The sequence below is a fragment of the Lolium perenne genome, chromosome 3 (genome assembly GCF_019359855.2).
Source record: "Lolium perenne isolate Kyuss_39 chromosome 3, Kyuss_2.0, whole genome shotgun sequence".
Taxonomy (NCBI): Eukaryota; Viridiplantae; Streptophyta; class Magnoliopsida; order Poales; family Poaceae; genus Lolium; species Lolium perenne.
In genome coordinates this window covers 129,517,864-129,542,682 of record NC_067246.2, presented here as the reverse complement: position 1 = coordinate 129,542,682, position 24,819 = coordinate 129,517,864, and the positions used below count along the sequence as shown (strand labels likewise).

At 43.3% G+C, this 24,819-nt stretch overlaps 4 protein-coding genes across 5 annotated transcripts; 2 read left to right on the top strand and 2 right to left on the bottom strand.

Moving 5' to 3' along the window:
- Positions 1-485: 485 nt before the first annotated feature.
- On the top strand, positions 486-5,714 carry LOC127342407 (ERAD-associated E3 ubiquitin-protein ligase HRD1). 2 transcript variants are annotated; one of them, XM_051368355.2, is made up of 8 exons: positions 486-731; positions 810-1,391; positions 2,426-2,602; positions 2,693-2,842; positions 2,923-3,128; positions 3,260-3,395; positions 4,136-4,349; positions 5,315-5,714. In XM_051368355.2, exons 2-8 carry the CDS (start codon positions 859-861, stop codon positions 5,402-5,404), a joined length of 1,506 nt encoding a protein of 501 aa, XP_051224315.1. In that variant the 5' UTR covers positions 486-731; positions 810-858; the 3' UTR covers positions 5,405-5,714. The 2 variants fall into 2 exon arrangements, with proteins under 2 accessions (XP_051224315.1, XP_051224314.1); XM_051368354.2 differs by having other exon boundaries at positions 487-731; positions 3,254-3,395.
- A 1,325-nt stretch (positions 5,715-7,039) lies between these two features.
- LOC127342409 (uncharacterized) lies at positions 7,040-11,430 on the top strand. Its single transcript, XM_051368357.2, has 2 exons — positions 7,040-7,797; positions 10,660-11,430. Exon 1 carries the CDS (start codon positions 7,061-7,063, stop codon positions 7,766-7,768), a length of 708 nt encoding a protein of 235 aa, XP_051224317.1. The 5' UTR covers positions 7,040-7,060; the 3' UTR covers positions 7,769-7,797; positions 10,660-11,430.
- Positions 11,431-11,775: 345 nt separating this feature from the next.
- On the bottom strand, positions 11,776-16,137 carry LOC127342408 (uncharacterized). Its single transcript, XM_051368356.2, has 8 exons — positions 14,395-16,137; positions 14,226-14,318; positions 13,615-13,693; positions 13,435-13,513; positions 13,109-13,148; positions 12,898-13,032; positions 12,479-12,616; positions 11,776-12,190 (listed from the first exon to the last, which is right to left on the bottom strand). Exons 1-8 carry the CDS (start codon positions 14,526-14,528, stop codon positions 11,917-11,919), a joined length of 972 nt encoding a protein of 323 aa, XP_051224316.1. The 5' UTR covers positions 14,529-16,137; the 3' UTR covers positions 11,776-11,916.
- Positions 16,138-17,222: 1,085 nt separating this feature from the next.
- On the bottom strand, positions 17,223-20,459 carry LOC127342405 (bifunctional phosphatase IMPL2, chloroplastic). Its single transcript, XM_051368353.1, has 9 exons — positions 19,945-20,459; positions 19,407-19,485; positions 19,210-19,304; positions 19,076-19,125; positions 18,622-18,746; positions 18,456-18,522; positions 18,270-18,359; positions 17,918-18,029; positions 17,223-17,513 (listed from the first exon to the last, which is right to left on the bottom strand). Exons 1-9 carry the CDS (start codon positions 20,270-20,272, stop codon positions 17,443-17,445), a joined length of 1,017 nt encoding a protein of 338 aa, XP_051224313.1. The 5' UTR covers positions 20,273-20,459; the 3' UTR covers positions 17,223-17,442.
- Between the last annotated feature and the right edge of the window lie 4,360 nt (positions 20,460-24,819).

The following is a 24,819-nucleotide window of genomic DNA, read 5'->3' as shown; positions in this document are numbered from 1 at the left end:
CTACGGAATACCGTGTTGAATATGGCGCGCTGGATGAGCAGATCCAACGGTTTAAGGCGCCAAATCACTGTGAGATGTCCTAACTAGATGAATTTTAGTATTTCTTAATATCTAGCCCAACCAAAAAAACTTACCAAATCGTCTAGTCAATTTCTTGGGAGTCAACCAAATAACAGCTGAACATTCTGGTCGTACCAATATTAGTACAACCAGATATACCAAAATATGTACTTTCTCTGATTCAAATTAATTGATTTAACTTTATCTATGGATGTATGTAGATGCGTTTGTTAACTAGATACATCTGTATTTAGACAAAATTGAGTCAATTAATATGAATCGAAGGGAGGAGAATTAAATAAAACTTTTAAAGAATCATGTATTTCAATTTTATAGGCAATTTCACATAAAGTTCTAAAATAATTTTGCATAAAATCCCTAGCTTTCCTAACATTTTTATGGCAAATTTTTAATCTCAATCCCTGGTCGAAATGCCCTTCTTCTCCACAGCCTCCTCTTCCTGTCCAGAGTCCTGACCCATCGACCTACCCAATGTCCAATCCGACCCAGTCTACCACCGCGGTGCCCTAGGGCTGCCGTAGCTTAGCGCCACCGCCGACTTGTCACCCCTCCGCCTGTCTATCGCGTCGCCGCCATCGCCGCCTCCGTTCTACCTCACCGCCTCCTTGGTGTCTCCGCCCCGTCCGTAATTTCGGACATTGATTGTTGAGGTACGAGCTCTTCGAGTCATCCAATGGCGATTGCTTAAACCCGAAGTGAACTCCACTAATTTTGGCTGCGCCATCCAGATCCGTCCCTGTTGGTGGTGGGTGAATCGCCGCCGGGCGGCGGGGGAAGATGATACGGCTACAGACGTACGCGGCGTTCAGCCTGCTGGCGACGACGTCGGCGGTGTACTACGCGTTCAGCAGCAGGGAGCAGTTCTACCCGGCGATGGTCTACCTCTCCTCCTCCAAGATCTGCTTCGTGCTGCTCCTCAACACGGGCCTCGTCGCCATGTGCGTCGCCTGGCAGATCGTCAAGCGCATCTTCCTCGGCACGCTCCGCGAGGCCGAGGTCGAGCGCCTCAACGAGCAGTCCTGGCGGGAGGTCGTCGAGATCCTCTTCGCGGTCACCATATTTCGCCAGGACTTCTCCGTCTCCTTCCTGGCCATGGTCGCCGCCCTGCTCCTCGTCAAGGCGCTGCATTGGCTCGCGCAGAAGAGGGTCGACTACATTGAGACCACGCCCTCCGTGCCCATCCTCTCGCACATAAGGATTGTCTCCTTCATGGTCTTCCTGCTTGCCGTCGACTGCATCTTCCTCTCCAGCTCCTTGATGTCACTCATAAAGAAGCGAGAGGCGTCTGTTGCAATCTTCTTCTCCTTCGAGTAAGCTCTCTCAAATCCTTCTTTATTATACAAACTTTTCGAACAGCACCCACCATATCCAGTTCAATTCGAACATCAATCCTTAAAATATTCTCTTGTTAGATACCTATTAGTTCCAAGGGTGGAAGTTTGTGTTAAATTATGCATTGTTCTATGAGATGAAAAGGTTCTGCTCCATGGAAATAGACATTTATGCATCATTATTTGAAACACAAATGTAGACGTTATTTGACTAACCGACAAAAAAAGCACGGATGTTGTACTGATATTTCTAGGTATATGAAAAAGCATGGATATTGTACTGATATTTCTAGGTATATATATACTTGAGGATGCACTGGTAGCACGTTATGTTACTAGATACTCAGTCAATTTCCCACATCGTATCTTTATGACCTCCCCACGTGGAGGTCGCGCTGTTCCACTCCCTTTTGAAGTCCATTCTAGAATCCTGGGCAAACAGTTTAGATGTTCCATTTTAAGCTTGTCATGTTTATGTCTTGCTTGGACGCGCCAATGTTGCTTTTAACATCTTGGACAATTCATGCCTTAATTAATTGTAGTTTGCTCACTAGGATTAGGTCTCCGGTGGTCCCGTAAAATAAGTGGCATTTGCTACTATGAAAAACTTCACTGAATCAAGTTGTCGTTTTTCTTTGAGTTTTATTTTGCATACCTAGGTTTGTACCTGAGTGCTCAGTTAATCATTTCACTTGATTCTTCCACCAAGACAAGGATAGTTTTTTCTAGTATGCTTACCACCTCAATCCGAAACCCAATTCATTTACGTTATGGTTGTAACATTTGAGGATATGAGTCCAGGAACTTGCTAAATTATCTGTTAAAGTAAGCAATAAGTGAAAGTGGTGCAAAACATTAGGTCTGAATTGTTTAAACTGCAGTAAGACTTACCATATGTAATTTTTCCTTATTGGTTATTTCTTTTCAAGCATGTCTGCGGATAACTTTGTAATTGTTGTTTCGAGATGCTGAAATTCGTAGTAGCTCAGATATGTGCAAATCATGTTTTTCAGGTATATGATACTAGCAACATCGACAGTATCGACATTCGTGAAGTATGTATTCTATGTCAGTGACATGCTAATGGAAGGTCAATGGGAGAAAAAGGCAGTGTATACCTTTTATTTGGAGCTTATTAGTGACCTTGTGCACTTGTCTTTATATATGCTCTTCTTCATAGCTATATTCCTGTAAGTTCTCTGAAGATGATATTTCCCCTTATGAATAATAAGCTAATAATATAGTGTGCAATTCAGTGGCTGATCTCTTATACCGTTCAGGAACTATGGTGTGCCACTTCACTTAATCCGTGAGCTGTACGAGACCTTCCGCAACTTCAGAATTCGTGTTTCAGATTATGTACGCTACAGAAAGATAACTTCCAATATGAATGAACGCTTTCCAGATGCTACAGCTGATGAGCTCGATGCGTGAGTTTAATTTCATTGGTACTGTTTCTGTTCATTCAGCGATGGATCTTGTTTGTGATTAGATATATTTGTGTATTCAGGAGTGACGCTACATGTATAATTTGCCGTGAAGAGATGACTACAGCAAAGAAGCTGCTTTGTGGGCACTTGTTCCATGTGCATTGTTTGAGGTCATGGTTAGAACGCCAACATACTTGCCCCACATGTAGAGCCCCCATTATCCCCCCGGACAATGGACGTGCTGCATCAACTCGACAACATGGAGCTCAACCGGGAGTTCAGTTTGGTGAGCTTCCTCTGTTATTCTGACTTTTTGCTTTGCATTTTTGTACTTAACCATTTGTATCATTTAGTGCTACATTAGGCAAGCAGTTTCATATGTGATTCCTAATTCAGTGTTGGTCTAAACAGCTGCAGGCACTGGCGCTCCAGGTTCAGGTGGACCACCAAGTGAGAATGTGAACAGGCGCCAAGCAAAACTTGAGGCTGCTGCTTCAGCTGCTTCTTTATATGGAAGATCTTTTGCTTACCCTCCAACGAACACATTGAATAGGTATATTTTTTCACCATCCTTGCTACCCCTCTGTAATAGTACAAAATTCTGACTCTGATATTATTTTGCGGATCATCAGTTGTGCAACTTTTGGAATTTTTATATGCATCTCATTTGCAAAGCTACCACATTGTTAGCCGATAATATATTTATGAGTTTGCAGTTTGTTTAGCTTTTCCATTTTTGAGATCTTGTTTAGCTTTTCCTGTGCTAAGTTGATGGTGGTTGAGTTTGCTGGATAAAAAATGTACCGCTTGTTAATTTTCCTTACTAACCATATGCTCTATGGGATAATTTTAGTTTTCATACTAAGCCTTCCATCCGTCTAGGTTTTTTCATCTTTATTTGACATCTTGGCCCAAATAGTGAATATGAAAGGAACAAGATGAACGGGATACAACACTTGGACGAAAACCAAAATTGCTCTTTATGCTCCACTTGTCCAATATGACTTGTGGTTATTGTTTTCAAGATAAACTTAATTTTCCTTTTTCAGAGCCGGTATGCGATTTGTTTATGTAAGGTTAATTTATTATAACTCTGCCAGGACTAGGTGGTTAGCCATTTTTTGTTAGATCTTGGGTACTGGAGATTGGGTTAGTCCATGTGTTTGACTGTTTACATTATTTTACAGACGGACTATGAAACAATGGTATCTAGTGCCATACATTCTGATACTATAATGTGAAGTACCTCTTTATTCAATCATCAGGTTTTTTTTTTTTGGTGTAAATCATCAGGTATTCAGGACCTCTACATGCTACACCAAGTACTTCACAATCAGGAGAAGCAAGTACTTCCAATCAATCACAGGAAGACCAGCAGAACACCCCTGATCCCTCGGCATCTCAACCTTTTATTTCACATGGCCCTGTTATCTCAACAGCAAGCAACAGAGACCTTGAAAAATCACTGCAAATGGCCTACCAAAACGCTATAAGGAGTCAGATAGAGGTAATAATCATCTTTCTCCTAACACAACTTGATTTAATCTTACTACGGTATCTGTGATGGGCCTAGCAAGTGTGCCATATGAAAATGGTCTGAGCTAGATAGACATATTTCTCAATGGCATGCACATGTTTGTAAATTGTTAGTGAGAGCTGTCACCATTCTATTAGCATCAAATGGCCTATACGAGTTTGCATGATTCCACACAAAGGTTGGTACGTTGCACTGGATGTCACTGGGCACCGTGCATTATTTGCGGCAAACATTTGCAATCGAGTATATTAATGCAGACATTCAAACATCTTTTATTTAAGCACCAAATCATTGTGAAATTTTCCAGAACTTTCTGAAAACGTAGTAATATAGGTTTCTGTGTCAGATTTCCAGTTTGAACTCTAAAGGAGAAAGTTTTTATGCTCTTATAGTTTTTTTCCCTTTTTTCAAGAGTTCAATTCCAAATGAAGTAAATTATTTATTTGACAGTACATTGGATTATTAGTTAAGCAGTTCCTTCACTTGTTTTTTTGGATTATTTATGATGTGATGATATTTCAAAAAGTAATCTCTACGGTTGCACCTAATAAATGTTTTACACTAATCTATCCATGTTTATGTCAATTATTGATCACTATCCCTAAGTTGGTGACTCGTAGCAGACTAGCTGTAATTGTTTTCATGCCATGTTTATCTGTAGGAATGATAAAATGCTCAATTCTTTCTGTATTATGTTATTCATGTTCATTATTACTATCTTGAGATGCCCTTGATTCTCAATGAACAGTTTTCAGTGCATTTCTTATGGCCATAGAGTTGCTGGAGACAGTCATAGTTTATCAGCTTCAGACGAATATTCTTTGTCATAGCTGCTAGACTAATCTAAAAGTTACTCAAAATATGTATGTTTGCCTAAATGTCAAGTAATGAGCCCTGGCCAATGCCAACATAATTCATAAGTTGATTCCTTTCAGATGTTGCAAATCCAATTGCAAATGGTGCAGCAAGGATCTACGACATTGTCAGCTAACAATGAGAATGCTGAGCAAGCAAAAAGTGAGTGAAGTGGTATATATCGGAAGTAAGGTCTCGGTCTTGCGTAAACAAATAAGATAGATGGAAACTTGGCAGTACCTGTGGTGAGGGCTCCCTTATGTAAATGTTAGCACCTCTATCAGCATCAAGTGTTTTGTTTATTTTATTTGCTAGTTTGCGTAGATTTAATCTTGTTGTCAAACCGGGATTATACCTTAGAAAAGCAGTCATATTGTAAAACTGACTATTGACACCATCTGTGAGATCAAACAAAATACATCTACCGGGAAACATTTTGCAATGTGCCATCAGAATAAATCTTTCTTTTATTACATAAAATGCCATCTGCCCCTTCCCTCAAATTGTTTATGTGATTGCCAATGCACGTTGCAGGATTATGGTACAGTATGATCATATGTATTTATATTTCTGTTTGGATGAGCAGAATTTGCATCATAGTTCTTTGATTCTGGTATGATCAAATGTATGTTTATATATTAGAAGTATGTTACAAGAAAAACTGGAAAAAAAGGTCTTGCTGCCTTGTGGAGTAGTAATGCAACAAATAGGTTGTTATGCAACTTATTTTTTTCGAGGAAGATGTTACAGTTGTTAAAATAGTTTCACAACATTTCGAAAAAAAATATTATAGAAAAAGTGGTTGGGCAAAAAAAAAAAAGGAAGAAGTTATAAAACTATGTAAAAAAAGATTTGCAACATTTAAAAAAAAATGCAGCAAAACAATGTGTTTGCAGCATTTGAAGTACATATGCAACATCGAAAATCTGAGCAAAACACAAACTTGTGGCGAACTGCCCTAAAACATTGCAACATCTTGTGTATGCTAAACCCATATGAGTTCATTACTCCATAGGAGTACAATTTGAAAGCATGTATTCAACATCAAACAAATCCATGAAAAACCTTACATGTACCATGACAATCTTGATCTTGCCGATTTGGTGTTACCGGCCACGAAGACAGAGGAGTGCAGGAAAGCAAGTGTTTTCCTAAATTCAATTCCCTTCGTTTATCGCAAATGGAGCTCGGAAAACCAACTCCATATGCTTTGGGGTCTATGTTATATAGACCGTCAACCTTGCTTTGAGATTCGTGCACCTAATTTTGGACATTGTAAAAGCCCCCCTCAATTATCACGATTTCTAACTGCCAATCCTACTATTTTGCACAATATGACCATTGTTTCTACTCACTTTATCACATTTGTAAGAAATAGTAACAAAGGAGAACAGAGTGTCGCTCTGGTGGCTTGAGGTGCGGGAGCGCACGCAGCCCGCCCTGGTTCAAATCCTGGATTCGACGGGTTGCTCACAGAGTTTTTCTTCTATAAATAAATGCCAACAGGTGCTAGTGACTGGGTTGGTCCCGTTTTAGAAATAGTAACAGAGATTAACTAGGATGTTCCACAGTTCCAGGGGTTCGTGAATCGTGATGATAAGCCCGGTAAACAGGTTGTGGAATCTCCGCGTTGGATGGATCTGCGTGTTCTAGTGTTCTCCCAGACCGTGTCCGTCAAGAATTCTGAACCAGAGCACCGACACAACTAGGGATCGGAGGAAGTCGGTATCATGAGATTCTACTCTATATATATCCCACTGCGCCGGCCCGTCGATCGTTCCCACGTATCCTAGCAAATTATTAAGGAAAACTGCTGCAAACCAGCCATGGATATGGCCTCGTCGCCGCTCGAGTTCGAGGATCTGTCCCAGACATGCCGGAGGGACCGCTTCTGCCAGGTCTGCGTGCGCGCCTTCTGCTCCCACTGCTGCGGCTCTCACCACAGCCACGCGCTGTCCCACGCCGTCATCCCCGTCGACGTAGACGCCGCCGGCCGGCCCGTCTTCTCCACGGCGTTCGAGTTCGGGGACTCGTCGCGCCAGCGCGATCATGCCGTCGCCACCATCGCCGCGGAGGACTACGCCACGCGTCTCCCCAGAGACTCGTACTGCATGTTCTGCGAGAGGATCTTCTGCGCCGGCGCCTGCCCGCACCACCACGACGTGTGCGGCCCGCACGCCGTCCTCCGCATCGAGGAGCACGGCGGCGCGTACTGCGTCCGGTGCACGGGCTCGGAGCCGTGGTTCCCGCACATGGAGAGCATCCTCGGCGACCCCGTCGGCGAGGGCGTGGACGGGCACGGGCAGCGCCTGCTGCTTCTGCCGGTGCTGAGGAGGGCGCCGGGCACGTGCGCGCAGTGCGGCGCCGACGTGGACTGGGATCTGAAGCGGCACTGCTCGGAGCATTGCGCCGCCGCCCACCGTCGTGGGATCGCCCTGCGGAGGGAGCGCCGGGAGGGCAGAGGCGCCGCAAGGGAGCTCGCCGTCGCCGAGCTACAAATCCATTATCAGATCGCCAGGCTACAAATCCATTGAGGAATCAAATCAAGTTCGCCAATGTAAAGGTACGTTTGATCGACTCTGGGGCCTGGGCATGCATGGGAGTCATCTGGACCACGGGATCACGTCTCTCGCTTGACCGCTTGTGCTTGCCATTAGACTAGTCACAATGCATAGTATCATATAGAAGTATCATGCGTATGATACTACTACTTGTTACTATCTCCACAATGCATGGTATCATATACTAGTATCATAGTCTCCATATATTAATTGTTTTGTAGAATCTCAATGCAAATATGTGTACAAGATTTACTTGATATTATTTTTTCTAGTAGTATGTGCTATGATACGGTATCTACCTATGATACTAGTACACTCTCTCTCATCCTTAATTGCACTGCCACATCAGCATTTTGCATGCATGAAATGCATGATACTACCTATGATACTCCCATTGTGGGTAGTCTTATGATAGAAACAGGCTGCTCTTTTATTTAGCATTTAAAAAGAAGTTTCCCAGAATTTTTTTGGGGGTCTGGGAGTTGAGGTCTATGGTCGTTGTGCTCTTAGCTCGTGTGGTGCCGGCTTCCTATTGACCAACAAGAATACTACACCCTCCTTTCCATACTACGTGTCAAGGTTTTACTTTCTTTTAGTCTAAATTTGAAGTAAAGCCCTTGCACTTATTATGTATCGGGGGTATTTATAGTTGAGCTGTTTAGCATGGATATTTTGTACCCATTGACCAATATAGGTTGTAATTGTATGGTGTATACTGTGAAGAACTTTATTTAATATACGTTGCCTGGAATAAGATGCTGCATTACAAATGAGTAATTGTGGACTTGTAGTAGTCGTTAAGGAATCTAGCTTTGGAAACAATGTTACATCTGGCTTGTGTTGGTGCTTGTTATTCTGATGGTTGTCAGTTTGTGTTGGGTTTCAACTTCGTAAACGTTGCTAAATTTGGCGTAGGCAAAACTTCTTAGCGCTAGTTAACGTTATTTCATTTTTTACGGCAGTTAACATTCTTTCTTTGATACAGTGGAGCATGCATGTTATGGTTGTTTTGATTAGCATACTAGCATATACTACGTATAAAGCTAATGGTCAAAAATATAAATTAATTCGTTATTACAAGTAAACATATAGTTTTAACTTATTATTTCCACTACAATGATATCAGAAAACATATCTTGCGGGCAGCCTAAAACTGAATGTACATATTGTTGTTCTATTGTGGCCGTGTCTGGATGAATCATCTGTTTGGTTTTCCCCTGGTTTTTAGTTGTTTGTTTTCAGTTGGAACATACATGGTGCCTGAACTTTGTTCTGTTATGATAATGGAATCCGCCTCCCGCGTGGAGGTGTTAGGAAAAGAAAAGAAAAACTAGCCCACTATGTACAGTTGCTTCTGGTTTCAGATCGTCAAGCTGGCCTGCCTGCATTGCGGCTTTGTATTTGTGTTCTTACATAATCTGACTACAGCATCTCTTTAATCCTCGCTATGTCTACGTTCCTTGTTACTCACGGTCAGACATTGTTCTGCAAAACAAGCGTTGAGAACATAGTTCAAACAATCAGTCTTAGGTACAAAGTTTGTGGCATCATTTATAGGTTCAGGTTGTATGATCCAAACCCAGAGGAGTAAACAAACATTGCTATTGACTGCACATGTGTACTTGCTACATTTTACTCGAAATAGTGGACCCGGCCAGACAAGAAACAAGAATACTCTGTAGCCCTGATCTTTAAGATGGGTGAACAAGCCTATGGTCTATGGTCGTTTTGCTGTTTAGTTTTCCCCTGTAAGAGAAGTTCCCAGAAATTTGCTGGGCATCTGGGAGTTAAAATCTATGGTCGTTTTGCTGTTGGTTTCTGTGGTTCCTGCTATTGGGCCAACAAAGACTAGTAGTTTTAGTTGAGCTGGTAGGTGCAGTAGCATGGATATGTTGTAATTGTATGGTGGTATCTTTAAACATATCTTGCAGATGACCTAAACCCCTAAAGCACTCGTGTACCCAGAGTTAAGGTGGAATATGATTGCATCTCAGTGTCTAAGGATCGCCAGGCTACAAATCCATTGAGGAATATAATCAAGTTGGTCGATGTAATTACGTTTAATCGCCTCTGTATATGCATATGGCGTCATCTGGATCACTGCTCTCGTTCGATTGCTTGTGTTTTCCAAGTGATAGGGGGCAGGCTGTTGGTTTGGCCTTGTAAAGAAAGTTTCCAGAAGTTTTCTTGGGGTTCTGGGAGTTGCTATGGTCATTTTGCTGTTAGCGTCGTAGCACGGATATTTTGTATCCATTGAGCAAAGATAGATTGTAATTGTATGTCGGTATCCTAAAACATATCTTGCGGACAGCCTAAGATAGATTGAGCAAAGGTAGATTGTAAAGCACTTGGTGGCTTATGAGTTATGAATGTATGTATAAGCCAAAACTTAAGGTGGGATATGATCGCGCCGTGTCTAAGGAGTGATCCGGTACCTGTCAATCTAGTTTGGTCGTGTTTGGATGAATCCTCTGGTTCTTCTTTTGCTGTTTAGTTTTTCCCTGTTATTAAGTTGTTCGTTTTCGGGTTGGCTCATGGTGCCTGAACTTTGTTCTGTTATGATAATGGAATCCGGCGGGAGGCGTTTGGAAAAGAAAAAACAATCCTATTACAGTATTATGTACAGTTTGGTCTGCTTTCAGATTGTCAAGCTGGCCTGCATGCATTGCGGCTTCATATTTGTGCTCCTACGGTATCTACTTACTGAATGAGTAATATGTATCAATATGCATATTAGTATTACTACTGCATCTATTTTAATTTTCATTGTCTTGTCACTCACGGTCAGATATTGTTCTGCAAAAAATCGTTCAGAACATAGTTCAAACATTCAGTCTCAGGTACAATGGCTGTATCATTTACAGGTTCAGGTTGTATGATCCAACCCCAAGAGTAAAGGAACATGCTACTGGCTGCACATGTGCACATGCTACATTTTACTTGAAATAGTGTATTCCAGCCAAGAGCCAATAGTCACGAATACTCTGCAACCCTGATCTGTAAGATGGGTGAACAAGCCTGACGCCGAGTTCAGGATATATTTTATCCTGACTCTCTGGTCCTGCAGAATCTGGTGCGAGATCAGGATATATTTTCTCCATCAAGCTCTGAGCAAACGCGAAGACCTTGGCTCTCGCGCCAGGCTACAAATCCATAGAGGAACAAAATCAAGTTCGCCAATGTAAAGGTACGTTTGATCGCCTCTGGACATGCATGGGATTCATCTGGATCACAGCTCTCGTTCGATCGCTTGTGTTTGCCATGTGATAAAAGGCAGGCTGTGGTTTAGCTTTGTAAAAGAAGTTTCCAGAAATTTGCTGGGGCCTGGGAGTTGAGGTTTTGCTGTTAGTTTTTGTGGTGCCTGCTATGGGCCAACAAGGCTGTAGTTTTAGTTGAGCTGTCAGGCGTAGGTAGTATGGATATTTTGTATCCAGTGATCAAGGATAAGTTGTAATTGTATGGCGGCATCCATGAACATATCTTGCGGACAGCCTAAAGCACTTGTGATGTCATTATTGTAAGCCAGAACTGTGCAAAATTTACATACCTAGCTAAGGCGGGATATGCATATCCGTGTCTAGCGACATGATCCTGCAGCGGTTGTTCAAGTTTGGTTGGATAAGTCCTCTGATTCATCTTTTGCTGTCTAGTTTTTCCCTGTTTCCTACTTCCTCCTGATCCTCCGTTCCATATTAGTTATTGCTGATTTAATACGGTTCTCATATTTGTCGCTGATTTAGTACAAAGTTGTATTAAATGAACGACAACTAATATGGAATGAAGGGAGTAGCTGTTTGTTTGGAAAAGAGAAGGAAATTACAGTTGCTTCTGGTTTCAGGTTGTCAACCTGGCCTCCCTGTATTTGGGGCTTCGAATTTGTGTTTTTATACAAAATATAATCTGACTACGGAGTCTATTTTAATCCTCACTATGTGTACCTTCCTTCACCCACTGTCATATACTGTTCTGCGGAACAATCGTTGAGAACATAGTTCAAACATTCAGTCTCAGGTACACCTGCTGTCATGTCAGTGGCAGTATCATTTACAGGTTCTGGTTGTATGATCCAAACCCAGGACCAGGAGTAAAGAAACATGCTACTGGCTGTGCATGTGCACATGCTACATTTTACTCGAAGTAGTGGACTCGGCCAGCCAAGAATCAAGAATACTCTGCAGCCCTGATCTGTAAGATGGGTGAACAAGCCTAACGCCGAGTTCCTCTTTCAATCGGGCATTAGAGACCCGTTTTTCACCAGCTATTATTCTATCCTGACTGTCTGGTCCTGCAGAATCTGTTGCGAGATCAGGATATATTTTCTCTATTAAGCTCTGAGCAAATGCAAAGACCTCGGCTCTCGGGGCAGGGTCATCATCCACCACATTGTATATTTTCCTGGCATTGAAATGGTTAAACATGGGAAATCAACGATCAGTCTCAGAAAAAATAAGCTTACGAAATCTGAATAAAACCTTGAGACAAAAGGCAAAATGTGTGGGTATGTTTGAGAATGTTCAAATACCGCGCTAATATGGATATGTAGAGCAAAGAAAACAGAGAAATACAAATGAAGGGGCCTTTCGGCAGTGCAGTCTCATATTTAAGCCAAGCTAGAGAAAAATGCAGCAAGGCTCAAGCAAGTGCAGAGAACTAAGTAATCATGCAGGAATAGAAAACAGAAACCTTGCAGATCTGACGCCCATGCTAGCCAGGATAGCCTGATAGATATCTGCCACATGGATTCGTGCCGTGTACTGTTTGGACTCCCTCAATTTCTGTGTTCGTGACAAAGATTTTCTCTTAGCTATTGTGTCCAAAGCACTGCAACAATAAATAATGTTCATCACAAATCCAGAAAGAAGAATAGTCACCATACTGATGCTTTCAGAGAAAGTATCAGGATATATCTGCAGTCTTAGCACCATTCATAAAGTACAAAGCAATCATGATAAAAGTGCTACCGAATAATTTTACAGACAAGTGCAAATAAAATGGTGTAAGTTAGCATGTCAATTGCTGAGTCTTGCATTTCTAGAGTCGACAAAATTATTTGATAAGAAATCAAAATAGTAAAACACATTTAAGTACTAGCGTAGCTCAACCTTCTTCCAGGCCCATATATTCCACCCAAACGAAGCACAAAAGCCGATAGATCTAGCTCATCCACAAGATCCAACCATCCTTCTTCAGCAGCATATCTTAACTTGGAAGACTCTTTGTTTGGGTTCACTGCACGACTGCATGTACAGAAGTTTCTTCAGATTGTTTAGAAATGCAGTGCAAAAACACAAATAGACAGTTTCAGTCTCTTACTCCTCATCAACCCAGGCACCACCACAATCACCATACACACCTGGAATATAGTAAGAGCATTAAGAGGCATTGTTCTAAGCTACCGTACTTGATAAGAGTGAAAAAAATGGATATTCTACTGTATCGGCATGGCTGTGCAAATCGCGTATGACAGCGACAAGTCACGTAAGGGTCCTCGAAGAAAAACTGTAGGCACTAATTGTACTAAACTTGATTGGTTGATATTAACCACTGAAATGCTGGTAATATATTTAACCCAAAAACCAGCATACAAGTAGCATTTCATACTATTTTGTACTAGAGGTGTATACATTGTTTGAGCTTACCTGTTGAAGAAAGGTAACATAACCATTGAAGATTTCCATCCGTCAATGTTCTTTGCAGGTCAGTATGTGAAGAAAGCAACTGCATAAGGCGTTGATGCAAATAACCATGACATTCGATTGGGATACATTCAAGTGAATGTGAATCATGCTGAATTGAGCAGCAAACTGTTGGCAACTTACAGGATCACCAACTCCAGGAATGGGTGGAATGGAGATGAGCAAATGGGTTGCATCTTGCATAGCATGAAGACTCGCAAGGCTGGAATTAACAGCCATGAGTAATCAGGGGGGAAAACTTGTCTCGGAAACATAAAGACTCTTGTATGGGAAAGCAAATTCACCAGGACCAAAACACAGGAGCAAGAGGTTACAGCGAAACACAGGTCGAACAAGAAGTGATCAGAACCCTAAATCACGGGTTTAGGACTCGCATCATAGTGAAATTTGAAGAAAACGTATGCAGTCTAATACAATTTTTTGATTGAGCTGACCTTTCGCTCATAATTGACCAACCTGCTATTCAGTTAACAGTTCCAGAAAGGTTGACTTTCACTGCAGTTCTTAGCAGAGATTTTGGCTTGCAACGAACAGCTAGGTTCTATTCACATTTTTAGATGTGATCGACTAATCACGTTAGTGCAACGCTTTGCGGGTCACAGATTTTTAACCAACAACTACTCTAGCTAGACCCATCCACGTTCTTCCCAGGTGGCCCGTCAATTAAGTGCGCTCAGCAGCAGAGAACAATGCTTGAAAGAAGACGAGAGAGAACATGAGGGAAGAAATCCTACTTGCTTCTGGTGGCATCGAAGACGGAAGCATTCATGCCCAGCTTCTCCAGCTCCATCTTCTTCGCGGCACTGGTGCACGTCCCCGACACCTGCCTGCGCCCGTACATACACGAATCAGGACCGAATTCGAGGGAGGACAACTGAGTGGGGAGAGCGCCGGCGGACTAACCATCCCTGTGCGAGGAGGCGCTCCGAGACGTAGCGGCCGACGAAGCCGGTGCCGAGCACGAGCATGTGCCCAGGCTTCTTCGGCTGCGCGGCCACCAGCGGCGCCGCCGGCTTGGGGGCGATTCCTGGAGCCATCGTGGTTGGGGACTCTGGAGGTGGGGATTGATTGGGATTCTGTTTTCGTTGACAGTTGAGACCACGAATGTTCAGGTCGTTTTATCGCTGTACAGCAACAGCCAACAGGCTTTTCAGGTGCAAACACTGGCAACAGCAACAGCAACGAATGTCAGGATCAACTATCGATACCGACGGTTAAACGGAACTGCAGAACTCCATCGGTTACATAATTCTTGCAATGATTTGAGTTCAAATTTAAACTTGAACCACGAAGAAAATTATGGAATGGAGGGAGTAGTTAGCATCCTTCGCTAAGCTATCCTCTCCTTATCTGATATTTCCATGGCGAAAGAGGGTGGTTAAGTTCTCTCCATTGGTTCCCCACTGGTAGTGGTAGTGTGGTACGCATCGTTTGCCTTACCGTTCATGCGACACAGATACCCCCAAGACAGAAGGTACACGACCTACACAAATCAGCAGGGCCGGTCCACACATATTCAGGGCTCCGGGGCGAGCAATAAAAAGGGGCCCTTGTTGACAAACAATTTTTTGGGATGTAATGTATTTCAAAAGCAAATCTCGTATATATATAGATGGATGATTTTTTCGAGAATACATAGATGGATGCTTTTGGAATAGCAAAACTCACACCGCATATATTTATTTGTAGCAATTCAGACAACTACATCATGATAGTAAGAAAAGAATATTGTTCTGCAAAAGATCTATCTTCTAGATGGCACAAAGATACAATCAATTCATATATACAAAGCAATTAACCTTGTCAAAACTAACTGCTACTTAATGCTTTCGTGTTACCTTGAGATATGATGTTATTGGATGAGAACTTAAGTTTTTCAGGAAGAAATGCAACCAAACAATCTGGGGATAAACATTCAATACAAGGAACAAAAGAACCTGGATAACGACATATGGCTCCATGTCGAATTGTCGATGTAGCTTCCTTCCTTTGCATGTAGCAACAGCCAGCAAATAGACAAATCAGAAAATCGGTCGCTCACTCCCCGTTCCTCTTCTATAATATTCCTAATCTACTCAACAATCTCTCAGATCCAGTGAAGCCTTCATGAACAGACCCACGGAAGAGTAAGAGGAGCAGAACTGGAGATGTGGAGCAGTGAGAGGCTGAGAGCCAGGAAGCCATCCTATTTTACTAGCGATGAATCAAAATGAAGAAATAGATTAGGAGAAAGAAGATCTCTGATGCCTTGGAAAAAGAGAGATTGGTGGAATGATACAACGTTGTTGGTCTCAGTTAATGGCTGCAGTAACCTTGGAATGGATGAGGCTTGCCTGTGCCGCCGCTATGCGCCCATCCATGCGGCGCATCTGTGTGCCTCGCATCTAACGACTCAGACCTTTCTCCCCCTTGTACTGATGTTTCCTACGAAAAGAAAAGATCGAATACGGTTTAAAATACGAGTCCCTCCGTATCCGCCCGTCAACAAATTGCCTCCAATCGCCGGCCTGCCGGCCGGCGCCTCCCTTGCAGAAGGAAGATGCCACCATGGCCGACGAGATAGGAGGCCGGCGCCGGGTTCAGTCCACACGGCAAATTGTCACCACGCCTGCAAGCTGGGCTCCGGCGACGGGAGGATCTTACCGCTCCTTCTTCCTGTAACCGATCTCACTCATTCTGATAATGATCGAATAGGATTTGTGTTCAACTTGTTCACGTGGTGAAGGAAGAAGAAGGATCAGTTTAGACTTCGGATCCATATATATGAGAATCACTAATCAACAGATCGTGTATATGTGAAGAACAAAAGAAAATCTTGATGTAGCGACGAGAATCCAAGCAACATAATGAATATCCCTGCTTCCCATGGCAATATGGCATGGAGGAAGTCTCCGGCCACCACCATCGGAGAGTCCACGCTCGCATGGAAGACGGAGGTCGTCGCTGGCCTCCAGCAACGGCGTCGCGGAACATGTCACCGGCCACCAACACATCGGAGAGTCCCTGCACGCCGATGCGGACGACCGAGGACGTCAATGGCTGTCACCATCCGTTGACCTTCTCCACCCATGGCGTCGTGGAAGACGTCGCCCGCCATCACCGCCGTATGCCCGTATGGCGACTTACGGAGAATTCGGCAGTGCCATGTATTGTAAAGCTGGGTATTCTGGATCTTCGCTACCCAAGAAAAAATGAGTGAGGAGGAAAAGGAAAACTAACCGTACGATGCTTAACTAACGGCGCGGCCGCACGGATGGGCGCATAGCTGCGTCGCAGGCAAGCCCCGTCCCCTTGGAATTGGACAGACACGGAAATGGCGGCGTTGTTATGTGCGATTGGAAAAAAATTGGGAGGAGACGAGGCGACTACTGCGAGTACAGAGGAGAAAAGCTAGCGATCGATTAAACTTTTTACACGATCCATTGTTTTGGTCCATGATTGCTAATCTGCGTGGTGGGCTTGGCCATCTTACTTTTTTCTATTCCTGAACATAAGCACAAATATCCTAGAATTAGCATTGGACTACTACCTGGGCCGGGGCCCTTTCTTGCTAGGGGCCCGGGGCGGTCGCCCCGTTGCCCCGGCCTATGGGCCGGCCCTGGAAATCAGCAATTGATTCAAGTGGTTTTTAACCCTGCCTAACAAAAAATCGTCAACCTTGCTGGATTGGCAACTTACTCCAGCTGGTTTTTAGATCAGAGGCAGAATCGTTATGGGAGAAAGCTCTAGAATTGACAAAAAAGAGCACCATCACAACTACACAGTGCAATCATACATCATTCAGGGATCATAAGTACAAATCACGGGTTATTTACCAAGTCAAGGTGCAATGTACAGCACTACATCTTGCTATCCCGACTGAGGAAGTGTACATATAATCAGTTTATTGGACACATGAATAACAGTTTGCCATCTTCTAAATGGACAACAGAAGCAGGTGTGTGCTGCAGGTTAGTGCCACCGCAGCGCTTCTAGGGCCTGCCCATGGACACGGGCATCTCCAGCTGCCACCACGTTGAAACCTGAAAAATAAAACGAAGATGAGGGAGAATCATGCGTACAGTATCAGAAACATTTGTTTTCTGCTTATCAAAAGCAGCAAAATGCAGATTGAAATGCCAGTGTTTGCACCTCAACACACACAATTTTGATGTTTTTCATAGTGCTGAGATTTCTTCAGTGTGAGGGTGCAAAATAGAACTGGGCGCTAGCTCAGTGGTAGGATGCTCTCTTGCAGTCCAGGCCAGCCAGGTTCGACCCCCAGCGGGTACGAATATCAACTGAGTTTCTCAGACTCTTCTATAAAGATATGCCGCCAAGGGCTAGTCCTGGCTGGTCTCGTTTTTTTTTTTTTTTTGAGGGTGCAAAATAGAAATAATTTGGAAGCAAAATATGGTGAAACCAACGAGAGGGGTGAGTATTATACTTGTGGGCCGAGATTCCGAAGTGACGGGCCAGTGGAGCTTGTTCCCTTCCCAGTCGGTTATTGACCCTCCAGCTCCTTCAATGACCGGTACCAGCGAGAGAAAGTCATATGGCTGCACAACAGAATGGATTGTCTCAATATATAAGTTACATATATCTGAAAAAATGATAAACATAATACTAATCTTAGGCTGATCAAAGAAAGATGCTAACCAAATATTACTTAAATATATGAACCCAACATAGAGCAAAGAAAATGGATCTACATGCTTAAGTTTGGTCCATGTTAAGCACCAGCAAAAAAATGTTATTTCGCAAATAACAATATGCACATCAATGATAGGGTTATATACCTTCAAACCGGATTCAACAACAAGATCCACAAAACCAGAAGCCAGAAGAGCATAAGCATAACAATCACAGCCGTACAGTGGGACTTTCACCTTGCATCACAAACAAGTAAAACAGCAAACATGTGAGTTGGGACATTGATGGTGCAAGTTTAACAACCATATATAGTCACAAAAAATGGTACATACCTTTTCTCGTACACGAATAAATGCATCTTCAGCATCTCCCTCGAAGAGATGTGGACTTGTTGTATATCTGAGGGATGCACAACATTGATTATTATACAAGGAACGGCCTAATTCAACATTGCACATTCAGGTATCATGTCTATGTACTGAAACATAATATACCTACAAGTAAGCTTGCGCCAGTGCATTGCAAGGACGGACAGATATTTCTTGCCCATTTAAGGTTGTTTTCTTCCCATCCACCCCAACCCATCTCTCTCTCAAGATTGGCTGATCAATAATGCCCATAACCTAAGTAAAAGAAAAGGAAAATTAAAGGGCAAGTAGCAATCTAATACAAAAATATCAAACATACACTAGACAGCAGATCCACAAGAGAATTCATTGATATGTGATGCACTGTAATTGAAATAACAAATGTTTTAGAAGTTGCATCGAGTAGCATGTAGCAGTAGTTCATTGTTGGCAGTATCACCAAAATGAAGCTAACTCAGAGGGTACGTGTAATTATATATGATAGACTGATATCCAGTATAGTTTTCTTCATGCTGTAGTCCACAAAATAGAGAAATAGAAGGACAGTAAGGAGATCTAATACGAGTATGAAAAGATTAGCATACCGGCTTCCCATTATGCAGAAGAGCAATAAGTGTACCAAAAAGAGGCTTGCCTACAAACAAATGAATCAGCATCCATCATTGTCAGCTAAGGTCAATTTAGTTGTCCTAAACATACGATGGTTACATTTCACTACCAGTTATGAAGCTCTTTGTTCCATCAATGGGGTCCAATACCCAAACATAGTCAGCAGACTTCTCCACACATCTCCAACCATTCTCCTCGCCAAAACTGCATGAATCCGGTAAAAATTGCATTATTCATCATACTGTACCAGTTGCATTGCAAGTGAATTACTCCAGAATATAGCAAGGAGAAGCAACTCAATCTCACATCGCATGAGTAGGGAAGCTCTTGAGTATGACTGACGTCATTGCTTCTTCTGCTTCTCTATCTGCAATCGTGACGGGGCCTGGAAACAGTTGAGTAGATCCAGTTCAGTGGCACAAATAGATATGAAGCCTCCGACCAAGAGCCCACTTAATTGACTTGAGTATTTATATAGATACATTTCCACCTCAGCTTTTCTCCAACTTCAGTAATCCACAACCACATTCAAATTTCCTCTACAAGTTCTATCCCAGGACAAGGTGAAATAATGCTACTTATTACAACAAACTACCAATAGGCAACTTAACAAAACTAGCACTAGGCATCTTTAGTAATTTTTGTTTCATGGCGGTAGGACATGACCAAACTATCACCAGACGGTGGAAAATCGCCACCCAATAGGTGAATTTATCTTGCAGCTTGAAGGTAACCAAACAAAAGAAAGGTATACTATTAAGAGAACAAACTATATGATGATCTGACTAATAACCAACACCTGGCTACGATCCCCTTTACAAGTAGAGATGAGGAGGGCACGCACTGTGGTCCTCCTTGTCGATGATCTCGAAGCGCTGCCGGAAGTACTTCCGGAGCACCTCCCCCGCCGCGTCAGCCGCGCTCTGCGCCACCTCCACCAGCCGCTCCATCTCCACCAACTCCTTACCCAGCGCCGGCGCCGGCCAGCCGGTCCCCTCCGGGGCCGAGGCTCGCACCGAGCACGTCCGACGCCCCGCTGCCCGAACCGCCGCCGCGGAGGCGGCGGTGGGCGGGGGAAAGGGGAAGCGGAGGTGCTGACGGGGGCTAGGGTTTGGGGCGGCGGGGTGGGGGAGGGGCGAGGTGGGCAGGATGGTGGAGGTCGGGGAAAGCATTGGGGTGGAGGAGAAAGCGAAGCGGCGGCTGGCGGCGAGGTTTAAATGGTGGCGCCGCTCGGGGAGGGGAGCGGTGGGCGGTGGAGGTGACGACGGCCGCCGCGGCGAGGTGGATTCGGTGGGTTTTGTTGGGTTTTGGCCGCGCCGGCTGCCGCTTCAGGTTGGTGGACTGGGTTCGGGAGGTTGGTTCATTTTGGATTTTGGCCTACGGTGATGACGAGGCGACGTGCAGAATGCGCACCTGGACGTCCAAGTGTCGGCCGTCTCAGGAATATTCCAATTGCACCTTTTTCTTGCAAAAACAGTTTCAAGTATTTTCTGGTGGTATTTTTAAGGCAATAAATCGAAAAGACTTTCATGAGACTCGGTACGGCAAATAAATGTGATAGGCATTGTATCCCATTTCAAGAAATAGTTGGCATGGACTATATCAAAACTGAAACCCCATGGATTTACTCGCTAGCACATGAGATGGTTAGCTAGACAACTAGGACACGATTGGTAGCCCGCATCCCTTTTCGAGCTTCCGCGGGTTAGGGTTGGGAGCCTAGATCGGGCGGAACCAACCAAAAATCAACTTCTCCACTTCGTTTGGTCGCCCACAAGTGATTTGGCTGCATTCGTGAGGCAACTTTGGCCATTTCGTTTGGTTGCCTGCAAACTTGTTTTACTGCATAAGAGGCAAGGCGTTTGGTTAACCAGCTGAGTGCACTTATGGTTACCCCATTGAAAATTTTGGTGAGGTTACCAGAACATGCTATCATACACCGGGGTTGCTATATCAGAAGAACACCAGCTTGGCGATCACCACTAGCAGTACTACAACGATGAAATCTCTAAACCTAGTATGCTCACCCTGATGAGGTATTGCTTGAATAGCCATAGCTAGAACAAACATAGCTTGCACATGCATACCTCAGAACAACCATACCTTCAAGAGCCACACCTTCAGCAGGGAGTGCTTGAACAGACACCACGAAAGTCCATTGCCTCATTAGCCAAGAATTGGTTGAACTCCTCATGTGCCTACTCTCTAGTCTCATATCCTCTGTAGTTGTTGTGAGAGAAACCATTGACCTGAGCCTGACAGATCCTCTAAGAACTGTACACTCATGGATGCCTCCCCTGAAGACCACGTACCACTAACATTGAACATAAACAACAGAGATAAGTACATAACCAGAAGCAAATGACAAGCTCAACAAGATCATTCAAGCAAACAACAATATCATAAGCTCATCCCATTGAGCACCGCTCAGATCTCTAAGCTTGCTAATATGGATTCACCTCGTCCTCCACTTTCTCAAGTGGTTGCACACCAGAGTAGAAGTCACCTCTGCTCCACAATGCTCGAAGAGAGCCTTGGAAACAATAGTGAGGTGGACCTCCTTGAATCCTTTGTCAGCATGGATGTCGATTCTGATGATCTCACATATCTTCTCCAGCACAAAGGAGGACTGAAATGGCAGCCACTTCATGGTGCCCTTAATCTGCGCATTGTGGGCTTCGCGCGCTTGGCGAGCATCATGCGGCTCACGTGTCTTCCTTGCTTTAGCAAGGCTCAGGGCAACCTTTGACGCCACGCTGTTAGCAAGGCTATACACACTGCTCTGTGACATTGATTCGAGTTGCGCATGTTGAGACTTCTCACAAGTCTGAGTCACCTCCACATTCACAGCCTGTGAATCATCGACAAAGGAAGGGATGTGCGATACCTCAAAGGGGACAAGAGTCTGGCTAAGGAAATCCTGGCACAACGAGTCCTACATTTACCAAGAATGTGCAAACTAATTAAACGATGGAACAATCAACGTAATACAAAATTGTAGGCCTACATAGAACTATATCAAGGCATATAGATCATACGAGACTACCATTGCACAATCTAGGCAATCAACATGATAAAACAAGACAAACTATGCTCATTGAGGTAAAGGATCAAAGATCTAACAGTGTACAACCATGAATTGAACATACAAACCTACATCAGTGACAAATCTAAGCTAAAGCAATACAGAAGAGATCAGATCTGAAGAAGGAGAAGACCATCCTCGACTCCACCGAAGATCAATCTCATCAAGATCACCACCTCATCCACTACACCCCACTTGTACTGAGAGAGAGATTCATACTTGCAAGATTCGGGATTGAAACCTCTATTCCATCTTGGTTTGTACTTGATTTTATCTTCAACTACTGTGGCTTGCTACAGTAATATCAAGATGGACTCCATTTACTTTGCTATGATATTATTATGTTATTTTCCTCTCATGTGTGAGTAGATCCCATTGGCGTGGGAGATGTAGGGGATTGGTGAGATGTGATGTGCCAATTTTATTCCATCTATTTGTGAACTTACGATTGAACTTATGATTAAGATTATTATTATATATATATAAGTATGAATGTTTATGTGCACCTAATGATGTTATCTAATTTAAAGGCCCAAATAGCATGATCTCAAGAACTCATAAACAGGAACTTGTTTGCTAGTGAATCGGCGACCCCCGAGTGACACGGTCGATATCAAAGAGGACCTAGCAGTACTCGAGGAATCACAAGGAACCACCGAGCTTAAAGCTTTACTCCGGTTTAATAACCTTAATAGATGCGTTATGTGAAAGCACAAAAAACTACATGCTAACATACAAAAGATCCGATTCTCTAGAAATAAGAGGGTATCTAGATGCAGATTTTGCGGGACGTAAAAATGATAGAAAATCCACATCTGGATATCTGTCACTCTTGCAGGGGGGGCTATTTCGTGGAGAAGGTCCAAACAGATAATAGTTGCATCATCCACGATCTATGCAGAATTTATAGCATGTTATGAAGCCACGGGGTAGGCATTATGGTTAAAGAAATTTATACCCGACTTCAAAGTGGTAGATTGTATTGAAAAACCACTAAAGATGTACTGCGAAAATCAGCCTGCAGTATTTTATGCTCACAACAACAAGTGAGTACTGCTACGAAACCGATTGAGGTAAAGTATTATGTTATGAAACACAAGGTCCAGGATCAAACTATAAGTCTCGAGCATATAAGGATAAAAAAATATGCTTGCGAATCCGCTAACGAAAGGCTTACCACCCAATGTGTTCAAGGAACATGTAGCCGGGCATGGGTTTAAGGGAAAGTCTTACCTATCCTGGATCATAAGAGGCCCAAAAGTAATTTTTTTTTTATCAAAATAGAGAAGTATATTGTGGCTGTCTGATTCTATCGGCAATAGAGTTGTGACGATGAAACATGCCCTATGTACTGATCCAAAATGAAACGAATAAAGTATAAGTATAAAGTCAAAAGAAAAGTTGAGATCAAGGGGGAGAATGTTATGATGATCTCCTCACGTCCGAGCCTAACGGCTCGAACACGGTCCATTGACCTCGTTCGCGCTTTGATCAGGGGGCGCCCAACCTTATCCCTGGTTGGTTGGTCCCTGTCGTCGTGCGATATAGATAGGTGGGGGCCGGACACACGTGGTACGAGGTTGACCGACACGCTGCTCGCCCCACCGACATCCCTTCCGATCTAGGGTTCTAGCGCGTGCCGACGGGAAGCGCCACCACCACCGCCACTACCTCACCCACGCCACCGTCGTCGCCACCATGTCGACGTCCGCAGGTTCCTCCTTAAAGGGAGAAGGTACACCGTCTCACTCTCATTCTATCTCTCTCACACACAGTACAAGCTCACTACTTTACAGAGATAGTAAGTACTCGGCATTAGATCCTACCCTAGCTGATCCATAGATATAACAAAATTCACTCTTCTTATGATAGTGGACACCCAAACTCTCCTTTTATTTCTTCATGACATGCCATTTGCACCATCAATGTGTTACATCAGGGAACACCTCCTCGATGGCAACCTCCATTGCACGTGCCTGATCTGTTTCATGAATTTTAAAAATTCAGTTCAATTGAACTGTAATACTGCCATAGTATTGGTGGAATAGATTTTGATTGGTTTTACGCACATGTTAGAATTTTAATTGGGTTCTTTCCACCCATCGTCTTCACAAACTCCTTGAAAACCCAGTTAAAACTTTCAACTTTCTCATCCCTCATCAGCATTCCAGAATATATTACTGACTGGAAATGGTTATTCACTCCAACAAATGCTCTGAATGGCATATCATATAATTTTGTCTTATATGTTGTGTCAAATATTATGACATCACCAAAATGGTGGTACAACAACTTACTGTTACCGTTTGTCCACATGAGAGTCCTTATTGTGCTGTCACCATCTACGCTTACCGAATAATCAAACTCTGGATCCTTCTCCTTCCGATCAGAGAATATATCCATTGTCTTGTTCACATCCTCGTATGCCCGATCACAGGAGATTTTACCACAAAGAGTTGGAAGACACCTTTTCGTAAAAGGGACATTCTCGATTCTGCCAAAAAAAGTCCCAATAATGATGTATACCTTGCTCAAATTCACATTGTTTTCTTTTTTTCTTTTTTTCGAGAGCACGCGCAAAGCGTGCCTTATCTTTATGAAAGAAAGAGTGTAACAAATTACAAGAACGACACC